The 26,407-nt window shown below is 43.2% G+C and overlaps 1 protein-coding gene across 2 annotated transcripts in view; it reads left to right on the top strand.

Moving 5' to 3' along the window:
• The first annotated feature begins 16,644 nt into the window (after positions 1 to 16,644).
• Positions 16,645 to 26,407, top strand: part of CEP164 (centrosomal protein 164) — a 108,762-nt gene continuing 98,999 nt past the window's right edge. The window contains exons 1-4 of one of the 2 annotated variants that reach the window (XM_075190013.1): positions 16,645 to 16,746; positions 23,919 to 24,089; positions 24,789 to 24,896; positions 25,648 to 25,759. In XM_075190013.1, the coding sequence (XP_075046114.1) occupies positions 24,812 to 24,896; positions 25,648 to 25,759 (197 nt within the window). In that variant the 5' untranslated portion in view covers positions 16,645 to 16,746; positions 23,919 to 24,089; positions 24,789 to 24,811. The remainder of the gene's footprint in view (positions 16,747 to 23,918; positions 24,090 to 24,788; positions 24,897 to 25,647; positions 25,760 to 26,407) is intronic. The other variant, XM_075190012.1, reaches the window with a different exon arrangement.

Genomic DNA, 26,407 nt, shown 5'->3' with positions numbered 1-26,407 from the left:
AAATTTCTTAAGCTTAGGTTATTTGACAGACAGGTACCAGGTGTAGGCTACCAGCATCACGGCTTCAAGGGTAGCAGAGACACACTGGTGCCCATTCCACCCACTGCAGAGGGGCCAACACTCAGAGAAGGGTCCAAGGGCACTCATGAGTCTGTACTGGAAGGCCTCAAATGCAGTTAGTAGCACCTGAGCCAAAGGCTAAGACTGTTGTCCAGCATGAAGTTGTAGTTTTTCCTGTTTTGTGTTCTCTCATTTCCTTCTCTTCTCAGGACGGTTAATTCTTTTGATTATTAGCAAGTGACAGAGACTGGTTCAGGTAATGATAAGGAGGTATTGGGGAGGAAGAAGTTAGTAGCATAATCAGTCCAGCCAATTACTCTATTCAATTCAGGGGTAAAGGAAAATTTGGGAACCTCGGAGCTTGGAGAAAGTGCGAGGGGCTATTGTCTGAGTAGCATTACGTCCGTAAGTACGGCAACCCCATGGTTAAAAGGAGATACACCCAGCGATGCCAGTCCAGTAATATTCGGACTTGAGCAGGCATCCTTGAGAATGATTATCATTCTTGGGAGGGTAAGATTTTAGACCAAGCAAGGTGCTGGGCGTGCTCACACGTGCCTCAGTGATTATATCAAGTAGGATTAGTTCTCTTTCCACTAAATATTCTTGAGGTACCTGAACTATGGGTGGGAGGTCACTGGGGGAAGAAGTAGGACACCTAGGTCCCTTAGTCTGAAGTCTCCCAATGCTTTGCAAACCGATCACTGTTCAATCTGAGTATTGGGAGACTGGGAAGATCGAACAGACAATAGCCCGCCCACAAGTGTTGATGAAAAGAACAGATGACATTATTAGAAGTGTGTATATTAACGCAAGCTGAAGGAGATTGTATATGACATTATTGATTGACATAGGATGATGCTATTGATGAACATGAAGTGTTTAAATGTATTCTGAGATTAAAGACATGCGTTGGACAGAAGAACCTGTTAAACTTGAAGAACTGTAGTAGAGAATTCTGTATAGCTGATACATGTTCTACTGTACCTTGTACCTTTCCAAATAATGTATTAAGTGTTTTTGCACCCTTGAAGGGCATACAAAAGGTTATCTCCAAGCTCCAGAAGTGTATGGTTTATAGTAAAAGAAGAAGTCGTTTAGAGGATTAAGACTTTCTCTTATGATAACTTGTTTAGATCTACTAACAGCGTGGACATACACCATGTCACGGGCACTAGGAGTCTTACCCAGGGATCACCAGGTGATAGGCTTACCAGAGCAGTATAGATGGTAATATGGTACTCTGGTAGCAGGGTGATCACGGAACAGGAAATAGCAGATGATGAGATGCTCAGGAAAGTCTATGACTAGCAGCACTGGCAATATGGAGGTAGTAATACACGAGGAACTGAATGGACAAAGGACACGTGAAGGTAGTCAGTGGTCTGCGGTAGCAAGTTGTACCACTGCTATAGTGAGGAGGAATGTCCAACAGAAACGAGGAGGTGATGAGAGTCAGCGGTCTGCGAATAGCAAGTTGTACCGCTGTCTGAGTGAAGGAATGGAATCCAAGTGGAGGTATCCGGGGAGTCAGTGGTCTGCGTTAGCAAGTTGTACCACTGCTATGTGAGAGGATACTGGAACGGGTGAAACTGGAAACAGGGGTCAGTGGTCTGCCACTAGCAAGTTGCACCACTGAATATATATGTGAGGAGGTGCACGGGGAGAGACTGCAACACAATATATACACGGGCACCTTGACTTTGATCCACAGTAATATGCACAATATAAATGTATAAATGACTGAACAACACTGCCAATATAGAAAGTCTCTTGAAGTAATCCAGCATGAGATAACACAGTCAATGATGGCAATAGAGTCAGCGGATAGTACACTCCAGAGGAGAACCAACACAGTCCAGCAAGGTATGCAATACACAGCACAGTCAATGGGAAGTATGCATACCGTGGTTCAGGAGAAGGCAGTCAGACAGAAGTGCAGAGATACCTGAACGGCAGGAGGCCGGCAGGATGCAAAGTCCCTGGATGGGTGAAGCGGTGGTCTAGCAGGTGCAGCGCACAGGTAGGTAGACCAGCAGGGAACCCAGGAAGGCGTGGAGAGCGGATCAACAGTAGATGGATGCGTAGCGCTGAGAAGTAACAGCAGCGGGTCTCTGCGGGAAACACGGAGGTAGCCAATAGCAACCAGCAGGTGCAGTAACGATGGGACACCAGAGCAGAGTTGAACTGGAACAGTTGATCACGGAGAGTAGCGGGTAGCAATAGTGGCAGCAGACTCAAGGAAACACGGGAGAGTTGACAAGGACTGAAGACTGAAGCGCACAGAGGCAGCGGATAGGAATCAGCTAAACAGTCACGATGAAACACAGACGGGTTGCAGGTTGAAGACTGTAGTGCACGGAGGCAGCGGATAGGAATCAGCTAGCAGTCACGATGATGAAACACAGACGAGTTGCAGGTTGAAGACTGTAGTGCACGGAGGCAGCGGATAGGAATCAGCCAAACAGTCACGATGATGAAACACAGACGAGTTGCAGGTTGAAGCCTGTAGTGCACGGAGGCAGCGGATAGGAATCAGCTGGCAGTCACAATCATGAACAGGTGAGTGGATGTGAATGAAAGACTGTAGTGCACGGAGGCAGCGGATAGGCATCAGCTAACAGTCCCAATGATGCATGGTAGAGTTGAAGTGATTAGAAGACTGTAGTGCACGGAGGCAGCGGATAGGAATCAGCTCACAGTCACGATGAAACAGTAGATGGTAGAAGTGGTATGGAAACCACAGTAGTAGAAATGGTTTGGAAACCACAGAGGTAGAAGTGGTTTGGAAACCACAGGAATCAGCTGGGCTGAATAAACGAGGAAACACAGGAACACCTTCAGAGACTCATGGGGAATGAGACTCCAAGATCAGGCAACGTGGTGTTGACCACAGGTGCTTAATATAGGGAGGTTGCCTGATCTGCCAATTTAGTTAAAGGAACATACCCTGGAGGTATGGAAAGGGCTGCGCATGCGCAGTCCCTCAGGATGGAGGACGGCCACGGTTCCTAAATGTCCGGGAAGAAGCACTCACAGTCCGGTGAGTGACAGTACCCCCCCTTTAAAAGGTGGGCACAGAACGCCTGGAACCGGGCTTGTCCGGATTTTTGGAATAAAACTTCTTCAGAAGGGCAGGAGCATTAAGATCTTCAGCTTTGATCCATGAACGCTCTTCAGGACCAAAGCCCTTCCAATGAACGAGGAAACGGAGAACTCCTCGCGAAATTTTTGCATCCAATACCTCAGTAATCTCGAAATCCTCCTCCTGATGAACTTGAACTGGCTGCGGTGCTGAGGGAGGAGTCGAGAAACGGTTGATGATGAGAGGTTTGAGCAAGGACACATGGAAGGCATTGGAGATCCGAAGATTCTTAGGAAGAAGAAGTTTAACACATACTGGATTGATAACTTGAATGATCCTATATGGACCAATAAAACGAGGAGCGAATTTCATAGATGGAACCTTCAAACGAATATTTTTGGTAGATAACCAGACACGATCTCCAATTTTTAGTGGTGGAATAGCCCGCCTCTTCTTATCTGCGAAAGACTTATATTTATTAGATGTCTTCTTTAAACAGGTTTTGACCTGAGACCAGATATTTCTGAAGGTTTGACAAGCAGTCTCCACAGCAGGAACTTGGGTGGGCGGGAGGGCAGGAAATTCCGGAAAAGACGGATGGTGACCGTAGACCACAAAGAATGGAGTTTTGGATGATGACTCATGGTACATGTTGTTATGGGCGAATTCAGCCCAAGGGAGCAATTCTACCCAGTTGTCTTGGTTGGCTGAAGAGAACATCCTAATAAAGGTCTCAAGATCTTGATTGACTCGTTCTGTTTGTCCGTTAGATTGCGGATGGTAAGAAGATGAGAGTGCTAATCGTATGCCCAAGGTTTTACAAAGGGCCCGCCAGAATCTGGAAACGAATTGTACTCCTCTATCCGACACAATCTCAGACGGACATCCATGGATGCGGAAGATTTCTTTAATGAAATGTTCAGCCAGAGTAGACGAGGAAGGTAAACCGGACAGAGGGACGAAATGAGCCATCTTCGAAAATCTGTCTACCACTACCCAAATAGTATTGTGATTCTTACTTGGTGGCAAATCAGTAACGAAATCCATACTAATATGGGTCCAAGGCTTGGACGGAATGGGTAGTGGTCGCAGCAACCCTGCTGGAGTTCTGCGGGAGGATTTGAACTGAGAACATAAATCACAGGAAGCAACAAACTCTTTGACGTCTCTCCTCATTGAAGGCCACCAGTAACTACGAGAGAGAATCTCAAAGGTTTTGTGTTCACCGGCGTGTCCAGAAAAACGAGAGGCATGGAACCACGAAAGGATTTTCCTCCTCAGAGTAGGAGGCACAAGGGTCTTCCCAAATGGCAGCATTTTGGTGGATGAAGCAGCCAGAGAAATACATTTGGGGTCTAGAATAGCATGGTTGGGAACCTCTTCTACATCAGAGGACGTCACAAAAGCTCGAGATAGAGCGTCAGCTTTCTTGTTCTTAGCGGCTGGTTTGAAGGTTATAATTAATTCAAAACGGGAAAAGAAAAGAGACCATCTTGCTTGACGAGGGTTCAAGCATTGAGCAGATTGCAAATATGACAAGTTCTTATGGTCCGTGAAGATCGTCACCGGATGGCGAGCTCCTTCCAACAAGTATCTCCATTCCTCTAATGCAGCTTTGATGGCCAGCAACTCCTTGTCCCCGATAGTATAATTTTTCTCTGCGGGCAGGAGACCCCGAGAGTAGAAGGCACAAGGATGTAATTTTTGTTGCTCCGAGCGTTGGGAGAGAATAGCTCCTAAGCCCACATTAGAGGCATCTACTTCTAGGAAGAAGGGGAGTGTCACATTAGGCTGTCGCAGAATGGGAGCAGACGAGAAGGACTCTTTGAGGATTTGAAAGGCTTGGAGAGCCTCAGATGACCATTGCTTAGTATTAGCCCCTTTCCGAGTTAGGGCCACAATGGGAGATGCAATGGATGAAAAGTCTTGAATGAAGCGTCTATAGTAATTGGCAAAACCTAAAAAACGCTGGATGGCACGAAGAGTAGTTGGCTGAGGCCAATGTAGTACAGCATTTACTTTGTCTGGATCCATCTTCAGGCCAACTCCGGAAACTATATACCCCAGGAATGGAATCTGGGGTAACTCGAATGAACATTTTTCCAATTTACAGAACAACGAGTTCTTCCGTAGTCTGGAGAGGACCTCTGCCACATGTTGGTGATGAGAAGGCAGGTCCTGTGAGAAGATCAATATGTCGTCCAGGTAGACAACGACACATACATATAATAAGTCCCGAAAGATCTCATGGATGAAACCCTGGAAAACCGCGGGGGCATTACACAGCCCGAAGGGCATTACTAAATATTCGTAATGCCCATCTCTGGTGTTAAACGCGGTCTTCCATTCGTCACCGGAACGGATTCTAATTAAATTGTAGGCACCACGAAGATCCAACTTAGTAAATATCCGAGCTCCCTTGATGCGATCAAATAGCTCAGTGATCAGCGGAATGGGATACCGATTCTTGATAGTAATGGCGTTGAGTCCACGAAAATCTATACAAGGGCATAATGATCCATCCTTCTTTTTGACGAAGAAGAACCCAGCTCCAGCGGGAGAGGTGGAAGGTCGAATGAACCCACGCTGGAGATTCTCCTGTATGTACTCAGATGTGGCTTGAGTTTCAGGTAACGAGAGAGGATAGACCCGACCCCTGGGAGGAGTCTTGCCAGGTAGAAGGTCGATCGGACAATCCCAAGAACGATGAGGAGGAAGACGTTCAGACTGAGCTTTATCAAACACATCGGCATATGAAGCATACTGAGGAGGGAGTCCCGGGGAGGAAGATGAGATGGAAGATTGCTGTACTTTAAGAGGAATAACTTGAGAGAGGCAACGATGGTGACATTCAGACCCCCAAGACGTAACTTGAGGGGTGCGCCAGTCAATCTGGGGAGAGTGACACTGAAGCCATGGAAGGCCTAAGACAATCGGACTTGTCGTAACTGGAAGAATTAAAAACGAAATTTCTTCATGGTGTAGTACACCAATCTGAAGGGTTACTGGAGACGTACTCTGGGTGATGAGACCATTGATGAGGCGTGATCCATCTATAGCCGTCACAGTAATGGGTGTTTTTAAAGTGATCACTGGTAGGGACCATTGATTCACTAGTGATTTAGAAATGAAATTTCCTGCTGCTCCGGAATCAATCAATGCCTGTGACTCAAAGGATTTGGTAGCAAAGGAAATCGTAACATCGAAAGCGCAGACTTTAGATTTCATAGACAATGGAGAGGATTCCAGGGACCCTAACTTCACCTCTCCAGAACTAGTTAGGGCCTGGCATTTCCCGATCTCTTAGGGCAAGAGCTGAGCATATGCGTGGAATCAGCACAATAGATACAGAGTCTATTCTTTACTCTTCGTTTCCTTTCCTCTGAAGATAATTTGGAACGTCCTATCTCCATGGGAATCACAGATGATGGGGCTGGACGAAATTGAGGATTTAAACGAAGAGGTGCTTTAACAGCCGTTGTTTTCTCAGACTCTCTTTCACGAAATCTCATATCTACACGATGGCAAAGAGAGATCAAATCTTCTAGTGACGAAGGAAGCTCTTGGGTAGTCAGTGCATCTTTAATTTTATCGGAGAGCCCCTGCCAGAAGGCGGCAACTAATGCTTCAGTGTTCCACTGAAGTTCAGAGGCTAAGATCCTAAATTGAATGACATACTGTCCTACTGTATGGGAGCCTTGTCGCAAACGAAGAATGCTGGAAGCAGCGGAGGTCACACGACCTGGTTCATCGAACACACTTCGGAACGTGGAAATGAATTTGGCACTATCTTGTAGAATTGGATCGTTTCTCTCCCACAGAGGGGAGGCCCAAGCCAGGGCTTGTCCAGAAAACAATGAGATAAGATAGGCCACTCTGGAACGATGGGTAGAAAAATTTTGAGGTTGGAGTTCAAAATGGACCGAACATTGGTTAAGGAAACCTCGACAAGTTTTGGGGTCCCCGTCATATTTTGACGGAGTAGGCAGGTGAAGCGTAGGAGCTGTAGACACCTGGGATGGCACTGGGGAAACGGAGGAAAGCACAGGAGCTTCAATATTAGCTGTAACAGTCTGTCCAGATGTTCCTTGAGAGGTTAACGATTGGTAACATTGAAGTAACAGCTGTTGGCGAGCATCCTGTTGTTCCACACGGCTGACCAGATGCTGCAGCATCTCTTTAGCGGTAGGTTCCGTATCTGGGTCTGTCATGGCCTGATCTTACTGTCACGGGCACTAGGAGTCTTACCCAGGGATCACCAGGTGATAGGCTTACCAGAGCAGTATAGATGGTAATATGGTACTCTGGTAGCAGGGTGATCACGGAACAGGAAATAGCAGATGATGAGATGCTCAGGAAAGTCTATGACTAGCAGCACTGGCAATATGGAGGTAGTAATACACGAGGAACTGAATGGACAAAGGACACGTGAAGGTAGTCAGTGGTCTGCGGTAGCAAGTTGTACCACTGCTATAGTGAGGAGGAATGTCCAACAGAAACGAGGAGGTGATGAGAGTCAGCGGTCTGCGAATAGCAAGTTGTACCGCTGTCTGAGTGAAGGAATGGAATCCAAGTGGAGGTATCCGGGGAGTCAGTGGTCTGCGTTAGCAAGTTGTACCACTGCTATGTGAGAGGATACTGGAACGGGTGAAACTGGAAACAGGGGTCAGTGGTCTGCCACTAGCAAGTTGCACCACTGAATATATATGTGAGGAGGTGCACGGGGAGAGACTGCAACACAATATATACACGGGCACCTTGACTTTGATCCACAGTAATATGCACAATATAAATGTATAAATGACTGAACAACACTGCCAATATAGAAAGTCTCTTGAAGTAATCCAGCATGAGATAACACAGTCAATGATGGCAATAGAGTCAGCGGATAGTACACTCCAGAGGAGAACCAACACAGTCCAGCAAGGTATGCAATACACAGCACAGTCAATGGGAAGTATGCATACCGTGGTTCAGGAGAAGGCAGTCAGACAGAAGTGCAGAGATACCTGAACGGCAGGAGGCCGGCAGGATGCAAAGTCCCTGGATGGGTGAAGCGGTGGTCTAGCAGGTGCAGCGCACAGGTAGGTAGACCAGCAGGGAACCCAGGAAGGCGTGGAGAGCGGATCAACAGTAGATGGATGCGTAGCGCTGAGAAGTAACAGCAGCGGGTCTCTGCGGGAAACACGGAGGTAGCCAATAGCAACCAGCAGGTGCAGTAACGATGGGACACCAGAGCAGAGTTGAACTGGAACAGTTGATCACGGAGAGTAGCGGGTAGCAATAGTGGCAGCAGACTCAAGGAAACACGGGAGAGTTGACAAGGACTGAAGACTGAAGCGCACAGAGGCAGCGGATAGGAATCAGCTAAACAGTCACGATGAAACACAGACGGGTTGCAGGTTGAAGACTGTAGTGCACGGAGGCAGCGGATAGGAATCAGCTAGCAGTCACGATGATGAAACACAGACGAGTTGCAGGTTGAAGACTGTAGTGCACGGAGGCAGCGGATAGGAATCAGCCAAACAGTCACGATGATGAAACACAGACGAGTTGCAGGTTGAAGCCTGTAGTGCACGGAGGCAGCGGATAGGAATCAGCTGGCAGTCACAATCATGAACAGGTGAGTGGATGTGAATGAAAGACTGTAGTGCACGGAGGCAGCGGATAGGCATCAGCTAACAGTCCCAATGATGCATGGTAGAGTTGAAGTGATTAGAAGACTGTAGTGCACGGAGGCAGCGGATAGGAATCAGCTCACAGTCACGATGAAACAGTAGATGGTAGAAGTGGTATGGAAACCACAGTAGTAGAAATGGTTTGGAAACCACAGAGGTAGAAGTGGTTTGGAAACCACAGGAATCAGCTGGGCTGAATAAACGAGGAAACACAGGAACACCTTCAGAGACTCATGGGGAATGAGACTCCAAGATCAGGCAACGTGGTGTTGACCACAGGTGCTTAATATAGGGAGGTTGCCTGATCTGCCAATTTAGTTAAAGGAACATACCCTGGAGGTATGGAAAGGGCTGCGCATGCGCAGTCCCTCAGGATGGAGGACGGCCACGGTTCCTAAATGTCCGGGAAGAAGCACTCACAGTCCGGTGAGTGACACACCAAGGGGGATTTGTATTACATAACAATGAAACGTGGTACTGAGATCCTGCATATAACATCTTTAAGGTGATAGTTTATTATACTATCAAAGGGTGGACTGTTGAAGTCGTATAATTGGATGAACGAAAGTATATTGGTTTAATATTGGTTTGCCGTGCGTATTGCGAAGCGTACGCCATGTGGCGTGGTGCGTTCGCACGGTAAAATACGCACGCACACACTCTCATTATAACATTTAGTTATATATATAATTTCATATTGCTTCTGTTACACTGTAATTCAGGCGCAGATAGTATTCGGTATATTATTAGTCTATATATATATATATATATATATATAGTGATTATATGTACATTGTAGTGTTATTAAAGGTTTAGGTTATAGGAAAGGTGTCATGCCTGATGTCATATTGAAGCCCTAATCATCAGCAGCTGTCCGGTGCAGTCAGCGAAGAGATCGCACATTGCATACTTTAGTTATTGATATTAGAGAGTAAACCTTTGTATGATACTGGCTATGAAAGGAGCAGACCCCCTGGAGAGAAGACCCCCACCTTTGGATTCCTTAGATTGAATCAACCTATTACCTGTCTGGCCTGGACCCACCCAACGTCTGGACCTATAGAAACAATCTACGTCATCTCTATTGTTCAAGTGTAACACTGTACTGTATATAATATAGCTGCGCTTCCTTTGGCTCTCAGTCTACTCTGACCACAGTTATCTAACAGATACACTGTTCCATTGGGACCCATGGAAGCGCAGCGATTGCAGCGGTATGTATGTATGTAACTTTTGGTATTGGCTGTGCTGTACTATACTTTATTAGAATATAATAATGTATTGAATTGTTGACTATTTACATCTGCTAAAAATAAATAGCTTTGGAAACACATACAATTGATTGGGCAATGCTTATTTTAAAACGATAGAATTACTTTAATACTGCACATGCAGGTGATTTTTTACAGAGTCTCTGTGAAGATGTTGGGACACTGTGATGTAACTGGGTGGGTGGTGCAGTGCAATTAGATAACTCAATGCATTGGTCATCACACCATCTCTATATTGCAAAATAAACTCTTTATTTACACTCCTTCTTCACTCCAGCACATTCTTAAACGGTTGCAGTGATAAAATATATATGTACAGCTTCTATATATGTCTCCTGCACCGTTCTTAATGGCTACATGCACATAATATTAAGGGGCAGTCACATTCTCTCTCATTTTTTGCATATCTTGACACAACAATGACAAATCCATTTGTATTTCACCAATTTTGTCTGTAATCCTCTTTTCAGAGGAATTAATGGCAAGCAGATATTTTTGTAATGTAATTTCAGGCTTACCCGTAGTAAGGGGTTCAGAGTTCTGTTGGATTCTTGAAGGAGAGGACTGTTGTGTCTCACTATACGTAGAACTAATTGCAATTTTAGCAAAGTGATCTATTTTGCCTGAAGCAGTGTTGTGAGACTTTTTTCCCATTGCAGTTGTAATATATAACACAGGGGGTTTGGCAAAACAGGTATTTTATATCTGTGGCCAGTCAAAAGCCAAAGCAGATAGATAGTTGTAAAATCACAGGGCTCATATGCTTTTATAGGTTCATGAGTGGTAGCAATTCGGTTTGTCACCACACAGCAGAGGTCTCAAGATGACGTTCAGGTGTGGGAGGAAAACAATGCCGGAGAGGGAGCCTAATACAATCGGTGATGATTATTGTTCACGGTTTAGGTGCTGCTCCTGAATTTGCTTTAATTTCTCAGCAGACAGCCACAATTAGAACTTTTTTCCCATCACTTTTAAGTCATAGTGGGAAATGAGCAGTTTGTATAATCCCCAGGCAGAAGGTATAACAATTAGCTGGGGAGAGAAGGGGTTGATTTCCGGTGGGTGTTCAGTTAGGTGTCCGTGGCAGCAGGGATATCACCTTAGTTCAACTGATATGTCGCCAGAGAGTTAAATCGTCAGGGGCTTTCCAGCCCTCAATAACACTTAGCTCCTCTGGTGACACAGGGGTAGCTAGAAAAGACATTGTTTGCAATGGAATAGGAGAGTGAAGGCATAACCAACAGTTAGAAAATGTTCCTGTCTCTGCAAGCATATAGGGTATTTGAATAAGTGTATTGTCCCATGGGTCTTGCAAATACTTATATAATTCACGAGGAGTCCTACTGCTTGGAACATTTTGGTTAACAATTTCATTGTACCATTCTAGACCCAGACACAGATGCAAGGTTAACATTAGCAACATGAAATACATCATTACTCCCCTTGTTCATTTTCTTGCAGTGAGATGCTCGGATCCAGGTATCTCATCCAGCCACTTTGACAAAAGTTGGCGTGGTGAGGAGGATTTGATATGGCCCTTCAAATTGGGAGTCCAATCCTTTTCTCATGTGTTCATTTATACACACCCCGTCACCTGGTTGGAGGTTATGCATCTCATCAGATAGGTTGGGATATTAAATAGAAGAATATACCCTATGGTATTTGTATTATATTTTGTTGCAACTGTATTACATGCTGAGTCAAATCTGCATAGTTATGCTGTAATTGTTGAGGAAAGTAACATCCTGCCCTAGCAGGGGTTCCAAAAAGGATTTCGTATGGAGTTAAACCATGCTTTTTACTTGGACTATTCTTATTGAGAACAGAGCTAATGGAAGACATTCTAACCAATATTTCTGCATTTTAGCCATTAATTTCTGTAACTTTAGTTTAATAGTACCATTACATTTTTCTACCTTGCCACTGCTTTGTGGGTGATAGGGGATGTGGAGAGCCTGAGAGATGCCTATATCTACTAATATGTGTCCTAACACTTCTCAAGTGAAATGTGTTCCCCTGTCACTTTCTATTACCTTAGGGACACCATATATTCAAACTACTTCTAACATTAATTTGTTTCCTACATTTCTGGTACTTGCTGTCCTGCAGGCCAAAGCTTTGTCCGAAACCGGAGAAAAGGTCCATGCACACCAAGACATACTCATACCCTGCAACCTTAGGTAGTTATATAAAATCAATTTGTAGTCTTTGAAATGGATAATGACTTTTGGCCATGGTTTCAGCAGGCACTGAGACAGTTTTGCCAGGATTATGAAAAGCACATATGGTACAGCTTGTAGTATATATGCTTATGCTGCCTGGGTGATGCCTGGTGCTATCCGGTACTTCTCTAAGGTGTTTACCATCATGTCCCTTGAAATGTGTGCCTCACCATGCCAAATCTGGGCCATTACTGGGTGTTATGAGCACCGCCGCAACTCGCTCCAGTCTCCTCCTGGCGTCCCAGCCGTCTCCATGATGACCGGGACGTCACTTCCGGCATTCGGCCAAACCGGCCCATCTGCTTTAGTATGTCAAAATCAAATGTCTCAATTACCACAGTTAGTATATTAACTATATAGGGCTTCAAAGCTGCTACCGTGGCTGCCTGGTCTGCAAGCGCATTCCCTTTAACCTCTAGAGCAGTGATGGCTAACCTGTGACACTCCAGGTGTTGTGAAACTACAAGCCCCAGCATGCTTTGTCAGTAGATAACTAGCTGATAGCTGGCAAAGCATGCTGGGGCTTGTAGTTTCACAACACCTGGAGTGTCACAGGTTAGCCATCACTGCTCTAGAGAATTGTCTCCAGTGTGTGCCCTCACCTTCACCACAGCTACCCGCCTAGGTAACTGCAGAGCAGCAAATAACACAGAATGCAATCTACATGTTTGATTGGCTTCCCAAAGGACTCCATAAAATCCCTGCTCTTTCAAATAGGGTCATAGTCGTGTGCTACACCAAATGCATAATGGGAATCTGTGTAGATGTTTACTGTCTGTCCTGCAGCATATATACAGGCTGCTGCCAGAGCTCGCAATTCGACTTCTTGCACTGGTAGTGCTTCCTGAATTAAAATTTCAGTTTCTGTGGTCACGTAATAACCTGTGTATGGTACTCTATCTACATAATAGTGAGAGCCATCTACAAAAAGCTGCAAATCAGCATTCTAAAGAGGACATCAGTCATTTTAGAGAGATCTCGTGTTTTTAGATTTCATTAATTCAAGGCAGTCATGAGGACAATCAGAAAAAAAATTGACTGCCATTTGTATCCTCCCCCTCGCTTTCTACATGTTCAACATCCCATCCTTCTATCTCAGTATTCAGTTCTTCTGGACCCTGAGGCAACAGTGTAGCTTGGTTCCGAACTGTGCATCTCTTGATGATGATGTTAGAAGGTTACCTCATAGATTGTACTTCTGGCAGCTGACAGATATCTAGTTTGACCTTGATTTAGAATCTCTGTAATAGCATGAGGAACCTGAATGGTTAACCGGTATCCTAGTACAATGCACCATTGTCTATGAGTGAGGACTGACACAGACATAGACACGCATGTAGAGCAGGGACACAGATAGACACACATATACACACATGAAGAGCAGGGAGGAGACAGACACAAACACACATAAGGTAAGAGAGGGGGGAACGGATCAGCTGCAGGTCTTTTTTTTTTTTTCAATTGCAAAAAACTGTAGCTGCCATTGATCGTGTGGCCCCTGAGAGGGGGGCCCAGGGCACGTGCCCCCTGTGCCCTCCCCTTAATCTGGCTCTGGTAGGGGGACATTACCTGTGATTGGGGGGTAGGAGGGGACATTAACTGTGATTGGGGGAGGGAGAGGGGGACATTAACTGTGATTGGGGGAGGGAGAGAGGGCCATTTTCTTTAGGGGGAGGGGAACCTTTCCTGTGATGAGGGAGTGGGGGGAATGTATTGTGATGAGGGAAAGGGGGCATATGTATGGCGAAGAGGGAGGGGGGGGCATGTATGGGGCCGGGTGGCCCATGTGTGGGGAGGGGGGCCTGCCAGATTAATTGGTACTGAGCCCACCAGTTTCTGATGGCGGCCCTGTTTGTCAGTGGCACAAAATGATAGAAAATTGGTATGAAAACAACAGACCCTATTTGATATGCATCACCAGAAAGAATCTGGCACAAAATTTCACTGAAAATAAATTATAGAGTCTGAATGTTTTTCCAATAGAACTGTGCATACACAAGCCTCACAAATCATTGAACAGGCTTTATTTTTTAATTGTTTATAAGAATAAACTGGCTGCTGTGTATCCCTTTCTTCCTCTCACTCCTATCCAATATGCCAGGACTATTGCAAATAGTATTATCGGGGCAACTAACAACACAAATCCTTCAGTAGAATCTATTTCTACCCACTTACAATTAGTATCACATATATGACTAGAATTCACGAGGACAGACATGCATGTAACAATCCCATGAATCCGTGCACTTCATATGGGTCACAACGGAGTACTGCAAGGGTGTCTGGCCAGACTCAAGGGGCAGCTTTATACACCGTCACTTCTTTCTGTCGATCTTGGCAGTGACAATCAAATATCACCAGAGAGTCAGGGGCAACTATGTCAGACTGTTTTCTAGGTTACTCCTAGGTTCAATAAGATCGCCTCACAATCCAAAATTCAACACAATCACATACACTCACACAATCAGACACCTCGTAACAATTTTAAGTACACAAAAGAAGTAAACACCTGATCACTCAGACTTACTACATTACCCAAGCTTTCCTTGACGACTGACTGGTTATATGACATAGGAGGACAGAAAGTACAGAGCATATAAAAGTCTACCCACCGTACGGCCTTTTTAACTTCTGCGCAAGTGTAAATCATGAAGTTCTACATCAGCGAATATTAAAAAGAGACATGTACATATCTTGAAGAAACTTTGTAGAACGGGACATAACTGTTACAAATGATTGTTGCAGCTCTTACGTGTCCCAAAAACTTGCTAAAAGCTAGAGCAAATTATGACTTGCAAGGTTGTAGGCCTGAACAATATTCTTTTGAACAATCTGAAAACGAGTTAACTCTTTCAATGTGCTGATACAAAGTAACGTTACTGAGTAGAGGGAGGAGGTCAAGTGATCTGTAAAAATCATCAGTAAATCAACAGTAATATTACATAGGGGGCAGAATCCCACCTATTTTTTAAAAATGGAACTCTCAATTCTCCTATTCCAGATTAAATATATTTATTGTGTTATCTATATGTATTTTACTATATATATTACTTATTATAGACAGAATGTATTAACGCATTACACAGAACACGTTCAACAGGTTGAAGTAAGTAATGTGTTTTGTTTTACAGCTGCAGTCAGTAGTAAATAATAGTAACTATACATTTTGATTAATATAGTAAAGGAACCTTACTTACTCTTTACAAAGCCTATATATCATACTTGCCAACTCTCCCGGAATGTCCGGGAGACTCCCGCATTTTGAGTCTCCCGGACTCCCGGGCGAGTGTGGCAAAATCCCGGATCTGCCCACTTCCTAGTGAAGTGGGCAGAATTAGGTCACAAACGCCGCGATTCCTGGTGAATCGCGGCGTTTGGCCCCGCCCCCTCTGTCAAATGACGCATTTTGCGTCATGACGTCATGGGGGCGGGTCCAAAATGACACGGATTTTGGAGGCCCGCCCCCCCATGACGCCCACCTCCCCCGCAGGCTCCCGGATACCAACATTGTAAAGTTGGTAAGTATGCTATATATTGGACCGCTAATTGAGAATCCTGAGCTCTGCAGTCTATGATCATCATCATTAACATTTATTTATATAGCGCCAGCAAATTCCGAAGCGCTTTACAATTGGGAACAAACATTGATAAAACAATACTGGGTAATACATACAGACAGAGAGGTAAGAGAACCCTGCTCGCAAGCTTACAATCTATAGGACAATGGAAGTTAGAAACACAAGGGCATGTGCTACATCATATTGCACAATGGACCAGCTAGAATGCAAAGGTAAAAGTATTGAGTGTGGTGTGTGTGTTGCAGTGTTGGTCAGAGGCTTGTTGTCTTATATAGAGTAATAGTTAATTTTAAATAAAAAAATACATAGTTTATTATCTAGTTGTTTAATAACTTTCTTTATAACTGTATCGTGTTAACCATATAATTTGTAATGTAACTCGGTTGTCCCCGTCACAGATAATATATTAGAAAATCTCCTAAATTCACAATGCGTATACTAAAACAATAACTGGAATTCACAATAATCGATATTCCTAATTTTCACTTATTAGATTGTGGTTTAATACTATAGTTTGTGTTTTGCAGTATGTTAAAGCAACATTAAAATTATCATGGTCATCCCTGTAATCTCTGCCAGTTACCTATACCAATGTAAAGACTACATATCGCGTCAAGCTACGGGCGATTGTGACGTCGTAACCAGCTTTGGAATGATCGATGGTAGGATGAACAAATCAACACGCGGACGTCATCGTATTAGCCTATCAGTGATCATCGTAGGAGGGAGAATTCCGTTGCCAGGGAGAGAGATCCCGGAAGTGGTTGCGATTGTTAATGCAGGGCAACGCAGGAAGCGTCCCTGGAAGCGGAGCCGTTATTGATAGAGAACGGCTTGAGGAGGAGGAGGCAGGTAAGGATATTACGGGATGAGTGATGTATAGATAACATGGGTGATGCGTGACTGGACCTGCAGTGCTCGGGTGGAAAGTTTGCTATTTGGAGTTGTAAAAGGCATTTCAGACGATGCTTAGGAGAGGTAATGATGGCCTGGATTACAAGAGTTTTTGATGCTCTGGTTTTGGCTAAACACCGAAGACGTGGATTTGGTAAAGCCAGGTGCAGCTCTATGTAAGGATAGGTGGGCTCATCTAAGAACTCAGGAGCGTATTTTAAAATAACTTGTTGATATGATAATTTTCATTCCTTATCACAATAATAAGGAATGAAAGATTGGGACCATTTATGAAAAGTGTTCTGCCAGTCATGATAAATGGCTGTCCTGGTGAAGACACAGTTTAACTTCTATCGCCTCTGTGACGATTATTTAGTATATATAATGACTAATTGTTGAATTCATGTATGACAATGTGAATATTTTATGTATCCTTGTAATGTAATCTCTAGAGATGCTCAGGCTCCGTTCCTCAGAAACCGAACACACCCGAAATTAGGTACTTTGCGCTTTTTCGGATTCGAAAATGAGGGAAAACGTCATCGTAACGTAGTCGGATCTCTGGAGTTTTGGAATCTATAAATACTGCTCTCCACGGTGATCTAGCGCCATTTGACAGAGGGATACAGGAGGGGTAGCATAGAGTGTAGAGCAGTTGGGCAGGCAAAGTTAGAGAATTGAAAGAGGAGGGTGGTAGCAGTGTTAAAGAAAGTAATCAGTGACATTCAGGAGAGCTCCATAGCTCCAATGTTAAATATCATTGCAGAAAAAATACAAATAATAGTGCTTACAGGGTTGATGTAATTTTGCAGTCCAATTCTACTGTGTTATATAGGTAATACACAAAAAGGAGAGCTGCACTGGTAATTCTCATTGCATAAAAATAAAAAAAAACTAGTGCTTTCAGGGTTGCTGTAATTCTGCTATAACATTCTACTGTGTTATATAGGTAACACAAAAAGCAGAGCTGCGTTGCTAATTGTCATTGTTGAAATACAAATAGTAGTCCTTGCAGGCTTTTCTTCTGAATTTGCACCAAAAAGTTTAAGGTGTTATCTAAATGGATTCACAGCAGAACACAGAACAGCAGGAGCAGCAAGCAGCTGCTGCCACCAGTCCAGATGATGGTAACCCCTGTACGTCATCTGGTAAAGCCTATGTTAAAGTACATAGTCTTTTTAAGTCACGGAAACAAACATCTAAAAAAAACCTTTTACCATGGTCAAGAAAAAAAGACCTGTAAAGTTATATGCCGGAATTTTTTTTTTTGCCAACATGCCATTCTACACACACAGTGGCAAAGAAAGAATGAGGCCTTTGCCTTTCTCTATGAGTGCAAGATCTAAAACTGTTACTGAGGCATCTTCTTGGTCACTCGTGACCAAGCAAGACCAAGTAATTCGGACTCCAAAAGTGGTGCCCAAATACTTTTACGTGTAAAAGCCGAGCTGGAAGAAATCAGTAAAGCATTAGAGGAAAATGTATGCTCAGATTCAGAAGTGACACCAATCCCTGAGGAGAGTCCATCCACGAGTGCTATGTGTAATTGTGACCATTCTGATAGTCTACCCATAAAGAAGGGCCCTTTCAGCATTTCTGCTAAAGTGTGCCTGAACAACCCGAGTGTAGCCGGTGATACACCAATTGAGGATGCCACTTTGGAATTGGAAGAGGATAAGGGGGATATTTGTGTAGCCGACAAGGGCGCTAATGAGGATGTTGATGAAGATGATGTTGTTTGTTTATGTCCTGCACCAGTGGCAGCAGTTCTGGCACGTGATAGGAAGAAGGCCTTTGTCATGCCTGGACATTAGACCAAAAAAGCCACTTCTTATGTGTGGAATTATTTCTACCGAAATCCTGCAAACAGTTGTCTAGCCATTTGTAGTGTATGCAAAGCCACAGTCAGTCGAGGGAGGGACCTTAACCATCTAGGAACCTCATCCATGTTGCACCATTTGACGCGAGTTCATGGCAAGATGTTGGGAAAATCAGAAAGTTATGGTAAAAAAATAACAACAAACAGTCCATCATCAGCTAGGACACTTCTCTCACATCCTGACGCCTGCAGTCTACACCCACAACACGTCCTCATCAATATCCTCAGTAGCGATCTGCGTTAGTCCTGCATCTAAGTTGCTAAGGCTAGATGACTCCTGCACTATCCTTGATTCCTCTGACGAATTCTTGAGCGTTAGTCCCACTGCTGCTGCTGGCGGTGAATCCTTATCCCGAAAGCAGACCAAGAAGAAGACTACTAGTAGTTAACAACAATTGACTGTTAAAGAATCCCGTGCAAGAGGAAGCAAGTACGAAAGCTGTCACCCAGTCGCAAAGCGGATCACAGACACCATTGCGACTATGCTTGTATTAGATCTGCGTTCAATATCCACTATTAATGCAGCTGGTTTTAGACAGTTACTTGAGGTCTTGTGTCCCCTTTACCAAATTCCATCACAACACCATTTCAGTAGAAAAGCTATTCCTCACCTCTACCAGAAGGTTTGTAAAAATGTTATTATTGGTCTGCAAAATGCCATTCTTCCCACTGTACACTTAACTGATATGTGGACAAGCAGAACTGGGCAAAAACTAAAGATTATATGACTGTGACAGCCCACTGGGTTGGTGATTCGCCTCACCAGCAGATACAGCAGCAGCATGTACCCAAGTACGTCACATTTGTCAGAGACAGGCTACTCTGTGTTTCACCGGCTTCACTAAGAGGCATACAGCTGACAATCTGTTACAAAAACTAAGGGTTGTCATTGCAACATGGCTTATCGCGCTTGGACTCTCCTCAGGATATGTGATTTCTGATAACGCCACCAATATTGTGAGAGCATTACAGCTGGGTGAATTCCATTACATTCCCTCTTTTGCTCACACAATCAACTTGATGGTGCAGAGTTTTTTTAAAACATGACAAGGACGTGCAGGAGATGCTGTCTGTGGCCCGTAAAATATCTGGACATATCCAGCATTTGGCAACAGCGTGTAGGAGATTGCAGCAGCTGCAAGAGCAGTTTCATTTGCCTTGCCACAAACTGAAGCAAGAAGTTGTGACAAGGTGAAATTCCACCCTGTGTATGCTTCTGCTTATGGAGGAACAACGAAAAGACATCCACGTTTACTCCACAAGCCATACATTGGGAAAGGAGGAGGGATGTATTTTAGTCAAGCGCAGTGGAGAATACTTTCCGTGTTGTGCAAGATGCTAAAACCATTTGAAATAGTCACCTGTGAAGTGAGTTCAGACACTCCGAGCTTGAGTCCAGTTATTCCCTTAATTAGACTTTTGGAAAAGCAGCATGAGAAACTTAAGGAGGAGATTAAACAAAGCAATTCCGCTAAGTATGTCGGACTTGTAGATCAAGTATGTTATTCGCTTCGCCAGGATCCAAGAGTTATCCAAATCTTAAAATCGGATCACTATATTTTGGTACTGTACTTGATCCTCGGTTTAAGACCTATGTTTTCTCTTTGTTTCCAACTGACCCAGATCTGAAGAGATGCAAGGAGCTCCTGGTGAGCAAGATGACCGCTCAAGTGTTACTTGACAGGACGGCATCTCCTCCTTCAGTTTCTCACTCAACTACTGCTAGGAAAAACTTCGCTTTCCCAAGACACCCAGGGATGATGCAGATGACTCTGCACCAAATTTTGACATCTGGTTTGGTCTAAAAGAATTGACCAAAAGATGCCTCTACTGCAATGATCTCCCCATAGGCTTCAATGGCTAACGTCATCGGGCTCAGGTTCCGAAAATCTTTGATTTTTGGAACATAATAAATCACGTTAAATAGCAATCCCCATAGAAACCCATGGGGACTGCTTTTGTATACGATAACAGTGGATATCGAATCTTTAGTTATAAATAACTGGGATTGTTAATAATGCGGTTGCCATTTTCGGGGGAAATTACTCTAGGAGCTTCTTAAATAGGCCCCATAGACTTATACTTCAGGCTCAGACCATACACTTAAACCTAATGGACCCTCTTCACAACCTCAAGTGAATGGTCTGTTCCTGAGTATATGTCTATGGGGCCTTGTGACAGAATGGACCGCCTATGCCACCCTGTTTGTTGTTGCTCGGAAACGGCTGGGCTTACTTTGCCACCGTTCCCTTTCATTATCTCAAATGTGCCCTCTTGCCGCAGTAGGAGGGGCTTACAAATGCTGCCCCCACTGGACTCCTTACCGGCATCCAGTACCGGGTTTCTTCTGGGTAACTGACGCTGCGAGTGTACCCCGTTACTGTTGTACCTGGGCTGGTAACTCCTGACCTCTTACTATGGATCAGGATTGCTGTAGCTGGATTTCCCCTGGCCTATCACACTGACCAGGGCTGCAGGGTAACAGGCAGAGCGTTGGTATCGGAAAAGCTGAGCCCAACCTCTGAAACAGCCGGAGAATGGATTAGATTTAGGGTCTAATCTGCAGGTCACAGGAATACAGCAATATTGAAGATGTTTTCAAGCAGGTCTTTGAAGCAAGTGATGTTTATTTGCTCTCACACTGGTTGAAGGTACCAGTGCTAAGGTCAGATGAAATCAGAAGAACAACTTTTCAATACAAGCCACTGCCTTTTATACAGTTTGGACACAGGATTTTTTTAGAATCGGGAAGCAATGTGTTTACACAAACATAGATTTACATGCTTTGCAAAGCCAACAATATTTACACTTATCTATGAAATTCTAGAGACACTGTGATGTCCTGCATCACATGCTGTTTACAATGTTCAGAAAGGTTTGAACACTCTGACAAAAGGCCACACAGTAACGACCCCCTGCGGGGCCTTTGCCCAGTGCAGGCATTTGACACTTCATCACAAAACTTAGTCAGCAATTCCTGCAATCAGACTCCCTCCCCATATGCCTAATTGGAGGTTTCCACTAGCAACCTTACAACCCCCAAACAATATAGAGAGGAAAAAGAAGGGGGAGGGAGGGAAAGACAGTGTAATTTGAGGCACTCCATGAGTGCTCAATAAAATTTAACTTTTATTAGGTAGATTAAAATGGAAAGAGATGAGCGAAATAATTTAAAAAAATATGAATAAAATAAGTGACAAGTGATTAAAATTGCAAATCAATGCAAGGTCACACCTGTATCCTCGTAGATATGCCGTAATGAGCTTAAATAGCGCTTAAATGTTACATCTATAAAACACCTAATCGTAATATTATGCGTCCATAATAGGTGATGAAATCCTCTGTGGCCTGGGGTGAAAAGGCACTGATTGCTGGTAAAGAGTATTGTTAATACTCTTATCGGGTTTGAGTTACAGTATAATGTAACAAAAATGGTTAATAACCCGAATATATAGTGCCCTTAGAGGTTAATGTACCAGGTTGCACAATAGGAGCTGTAATATAAGTTCTCCTAAAGGACTGATAAACATAATTATTATATCCTTAAATGGCTAGATTCGGATCTCTATATGAGTCCCACTATACTGTCGAAAACAGCGTCAGGCTCTAATAAGCTTTTAAAAAAGGCATCAGAGGATTGAACATGCTAGGTGCAAGAATCGCGGGATTATAAAATCAAGCCACGGAGAGAAACGCGCGTCGGCGTTGTCTCACCATCCTCTATGCCACTTATCTTTTCCAAGAATCGCTCCCCAGTTTATATTAGGCAGGGAATTCTCACATAATCCCGCGATTCTTGCACCTAGCATGTTCAATCCTTTGATGCCTTTTTTAAAAGCTTATTAGAGCCTGACGCTGTTTTCGACAGTCTAGTGGGCAACTGCAGTATTATTAAGGATCCCAGCTATTTATAACTGAAGGATTGATACCTGCTATGGACCCACTATTATCGTATACAAAAGCAGTCCCCATAGTTTCCTATGGGGATTGATATTTAGCATAGCTTAGTGGTATTCATCATAACCAGTTATAAATTAGAGTCATAAATGATTCTAACGCCATTGACAGTGTTTTCACCAAGGGTAATATAACTCAGTTTACCATGCTGTCTGTAATAATTTATGACTGCAGATGTCATGATTACCTTTGTTATAATTACCTTGATGATGATAATAATAATGTATATGATCACACCTTTTAAATAAACAAAAAGTATTTTTAAGAGCAAACTATTGAAAAAAATAAATGTGAAGATTAGATGGGCTCGATGGTGTTTATATATAACATCAATATTATATATTTCTGTTACCTCTGTTCTTACTAGAGATGCTCACTAACCCCCTGTGAACTGTTTTTGGATCTGGATTAGCTTCGTGTTTTTGTTTTGGTTTTGGCAAAACCTAAAATATGCTAAAATAACATAATTTGGTCTTTTTCTGTTCATACATTATTAACCTCAGTAACACTAATTTCAAGTCATTTGCAGTTAATTTAGACCACCTTACAGGTAACAGTATTATTTTCATACACTTTCAGACAAATACTGCAGCGACCTGGCTGAATGGTAAGCGGCAGAGCAATGACACAAACACACGGCACTTCCTAGCACATCTAGGACACATTGGCACACAGCAGTGGCAGAAAAGATAAATGGGGGTCTGTCCTCCCTCCCACCCCCCGCTATGTGTGGTCTTAAAAAGGAATTCAAATCTCCCGAGATTTGTCAACGTCATTGTGACGTCGACCTCGTTTTCAATTCCGAGGGCGCGCGACAGTACCGAGCCGGCTCGGCCCGGTACTCGGATCCCCTAAGTTCGGGTGTGTTCAGTTCTTGAGGAACCGAGCCTAAGCATCTCTAGTTCTTACAAATACATATGGCAAAATGAACTTGCTTTAAGATAATGATTGATGTGGTGAGTTGGCATGGAAATCACTGGGCTGTTTTGTATGGAGTGACAGCTGTATGTACCATAGACAAAATCCTGAGGAGACCAAGGAAAACCACAAAGGGCCCCAAATGATAGTGTTGTAGTCAGAATGTATAGATCGTAAAACGATGCACTCACTTGATTCAGTTTCTTGTGCCTGTCAATCAAATTTAGAAATAGTGGAGAATAATACACTCCATGCAGAGTTTAAATGGTTGTCAGGAGGATCCTGGACATGGGATCCAGTAGACCACAAGTGACAACAGAAATGTAGAAAGGTGGGTACTCAGAAATGATGTTGTATCCCAATGTGTAATTAATAGGTAGAAGCAATGAAACAAGAACTCGCCTATTGTAAATGGTGAACGGAAGACCTATATCTCATTCACCAAGAACACACATTGGGCATGATGTCTATTCAGTCACGATGAAGGATACCAAAGGAAACAGTGCGCTTTGAAACATCAAAAGTATTCAGAAGAAACTGTATTAAGGTAATAAATTTACCTACTATATTTGGAGTTTTTCTGTGAATGAGACCTATCTCTTCTGTTCACATCTTACAATAGGTAAGTGCAAGTTTCATTCCTTTTAGCCATTTATTTCTCCATATTTTTGTTTTTTATTTTTTCCACATGTTTGCAATTTAGTATCTAGATTAGAAAGGGCTTTACACAATTCATTAGGTTGAGGTGCAGGGAAAAAACCTTGCCTGCCCATAATGTCCGTGTATGACACAAAACATGGCTGTCAGGAACTTGGTCTGTTGTATAAAAAAAACATGTAGAGTTTGGCGGCAAAAATGTCTATGTATATAACATCTGAACTATATGGTTTATTGGGAATTTTATTATACTATGTGGTTGCTATTAGGTAGGCAGTGAACACATTTTCTCACTGACCATAAAATAAACTCTGGCATTAAAGGCCTGAAAGCAGACCTTTTATGATAAATCTATAGCATAAAGTAGTAAAGGCAGCCTTACAGAATTTTTATTTCATTATGTCAGTTATCTTTCATTGTCAGAGTGGCTTGTTTATCAGTGACAATGAGATTGCATTGTGGAAGGACGATGTACATGTACCATGGAGAGTGGAGTAGACTGAAAAGTGACTGTGAAACATGAACACACGTGTAGCCTTTTTACACAACTGCACACTGTACATTATTCACCTGAATGTGTCTCCTATAGGCTTCCCTTTGCGAAACTGAAATATGTTGGTTGTTCCATCTGTTCGAATGGGGGATCAGCTGATCCTAGAGGAAGATCATGATGAGAATTACCTACCTCAAGAGGATGGTGAGCCACTTTTATTGCTTATACCAGAACACTATAAGGGCTAAATGCATTATGGCGCTGTTGTGTGTGTGTGTGTGGTTGTTTCAAAGTTCTATCCCAGAGTGTGTACATGAGTGTACTTTTCTTCTGCCACTGTTATTTTTTGCAACTTAGATTTTCTACGTTCTTTTTTTGGTAAGTAAATTCTAGCAGAGGCAGAGAAACATAGATAACCGCTGAGTGAGACTGTTCACAAGAGCGTAGCCAAGGAGGATTATGTCTTACAGAAGTGATCATTTGCAACTAAGGATACGCTAGGCAGTGTTGCCCTTCTATTCATCCTATTGACTCACTGAACAACCACGTCAATTAGAATAGGTTTCATTCACTGAACCACATGCAAGGACTTAATTTACTTCACAATTCAACCTGATTACAGCAGAATTAAATCTTGCTCTAGATTATTTAGCCAAAAGCATATTCTGGAGTAAAGTATTGGTAACTTTTATCAACCGAGTGGTTAGCAGCAGCTGCTCACATCCCCTTTTATGTTTTGTGGGAAGATGTATGGATGTTTATGTCGGGAAACTACACATTTTATCTTATTTATAAATTGCTGTATTGTAACATCCATGGAGCAACATTTTCTATTGTTATGTGAGTTAAATGAGGCAAAGAATAGAGCCGTTACATCTTTATTTTCACAGTAGTGCCATATTTGCCTTCAATGTTTGCAAACTATTTTAATATTTTTTTTATTTTCCTTCTGTAGAAATACTTGAGTATGCACGAATGATTGGAATTGATCCAGAAACTGAACCTGAGCTCATGTGGTTAGCTCGGGAAGGAATTGTTGCTCTTTTGCCTCCAGATTGGAAACCATGGTAAGAAAATAATTGTAAACATGTCATATTAACTTTGTTAGTAAGTTTTGGGGGAAATATATCATGCTGCGAGTTTCCGGCAGGTTTGAAAATTGGGAATGTTGCTTATGGCAACCAATCAGATTCTAGTGCCATCCTCACTAGAAAGTGGGCAGGATGGACAGTACGTGGGAGAATGGCACGTTGTATCAGGAGTCCGGGAGACCTACCCGGAATTCGAGAGTCTGACGGACATTCTCAGAAAGTGGGCAAGTGTGATTAACTACTGTCTGCTTGTGGTGCGGTTAGATAAATAAATAGCAGCTCAGGCGCAAACAGTGGTACATATTATGTTTACTGGCACTTGGTGCAGCACTCCTACGGAGGTCAGTATGTACCGTTTCCAAAGTACAAGAGACAGAGGGGCTGATTCATTAAGGCACACAAAACAAAAGTATAAAGAAAATGCATGTAAATCGGCAGCACGCACGTCCGTATTCAACAAGAAGCAGATGAAAATATGGGTCTAGGTACGCTCTGCTCTAACCCGGCAGGATACTTAAAATACCCAGCAGGATACCTAAAATACATATGTGGAATATAAAGCTCCAAAAGAACACACAGAAAAAAAAATAGTTAAAGTCATTAATGACAAAACATTAAAAAAGT

The sequence above is a fragment of the Mixophyes fleayi genome, chromosome 11 (assembly GCF_038048845.1).
Source record: "Mixophyes fleayi isolate aMixFle1 chromosome 11, aMixFle1.hap1, whole genome shotgun sequence".
In the NCBI taxonomy this organism is placed as follows: domain Eukaryota; kingdom Metazoa; phylum Chordata; class Amphibia; order Anura; family Limnodynastidae; genus Mixophyes; species Mixophyes fleayi.
Note: the sequence above shows the minus strand (reverse complement) of the source record. Positions and strands in the feature narration are given on the sequence as shown.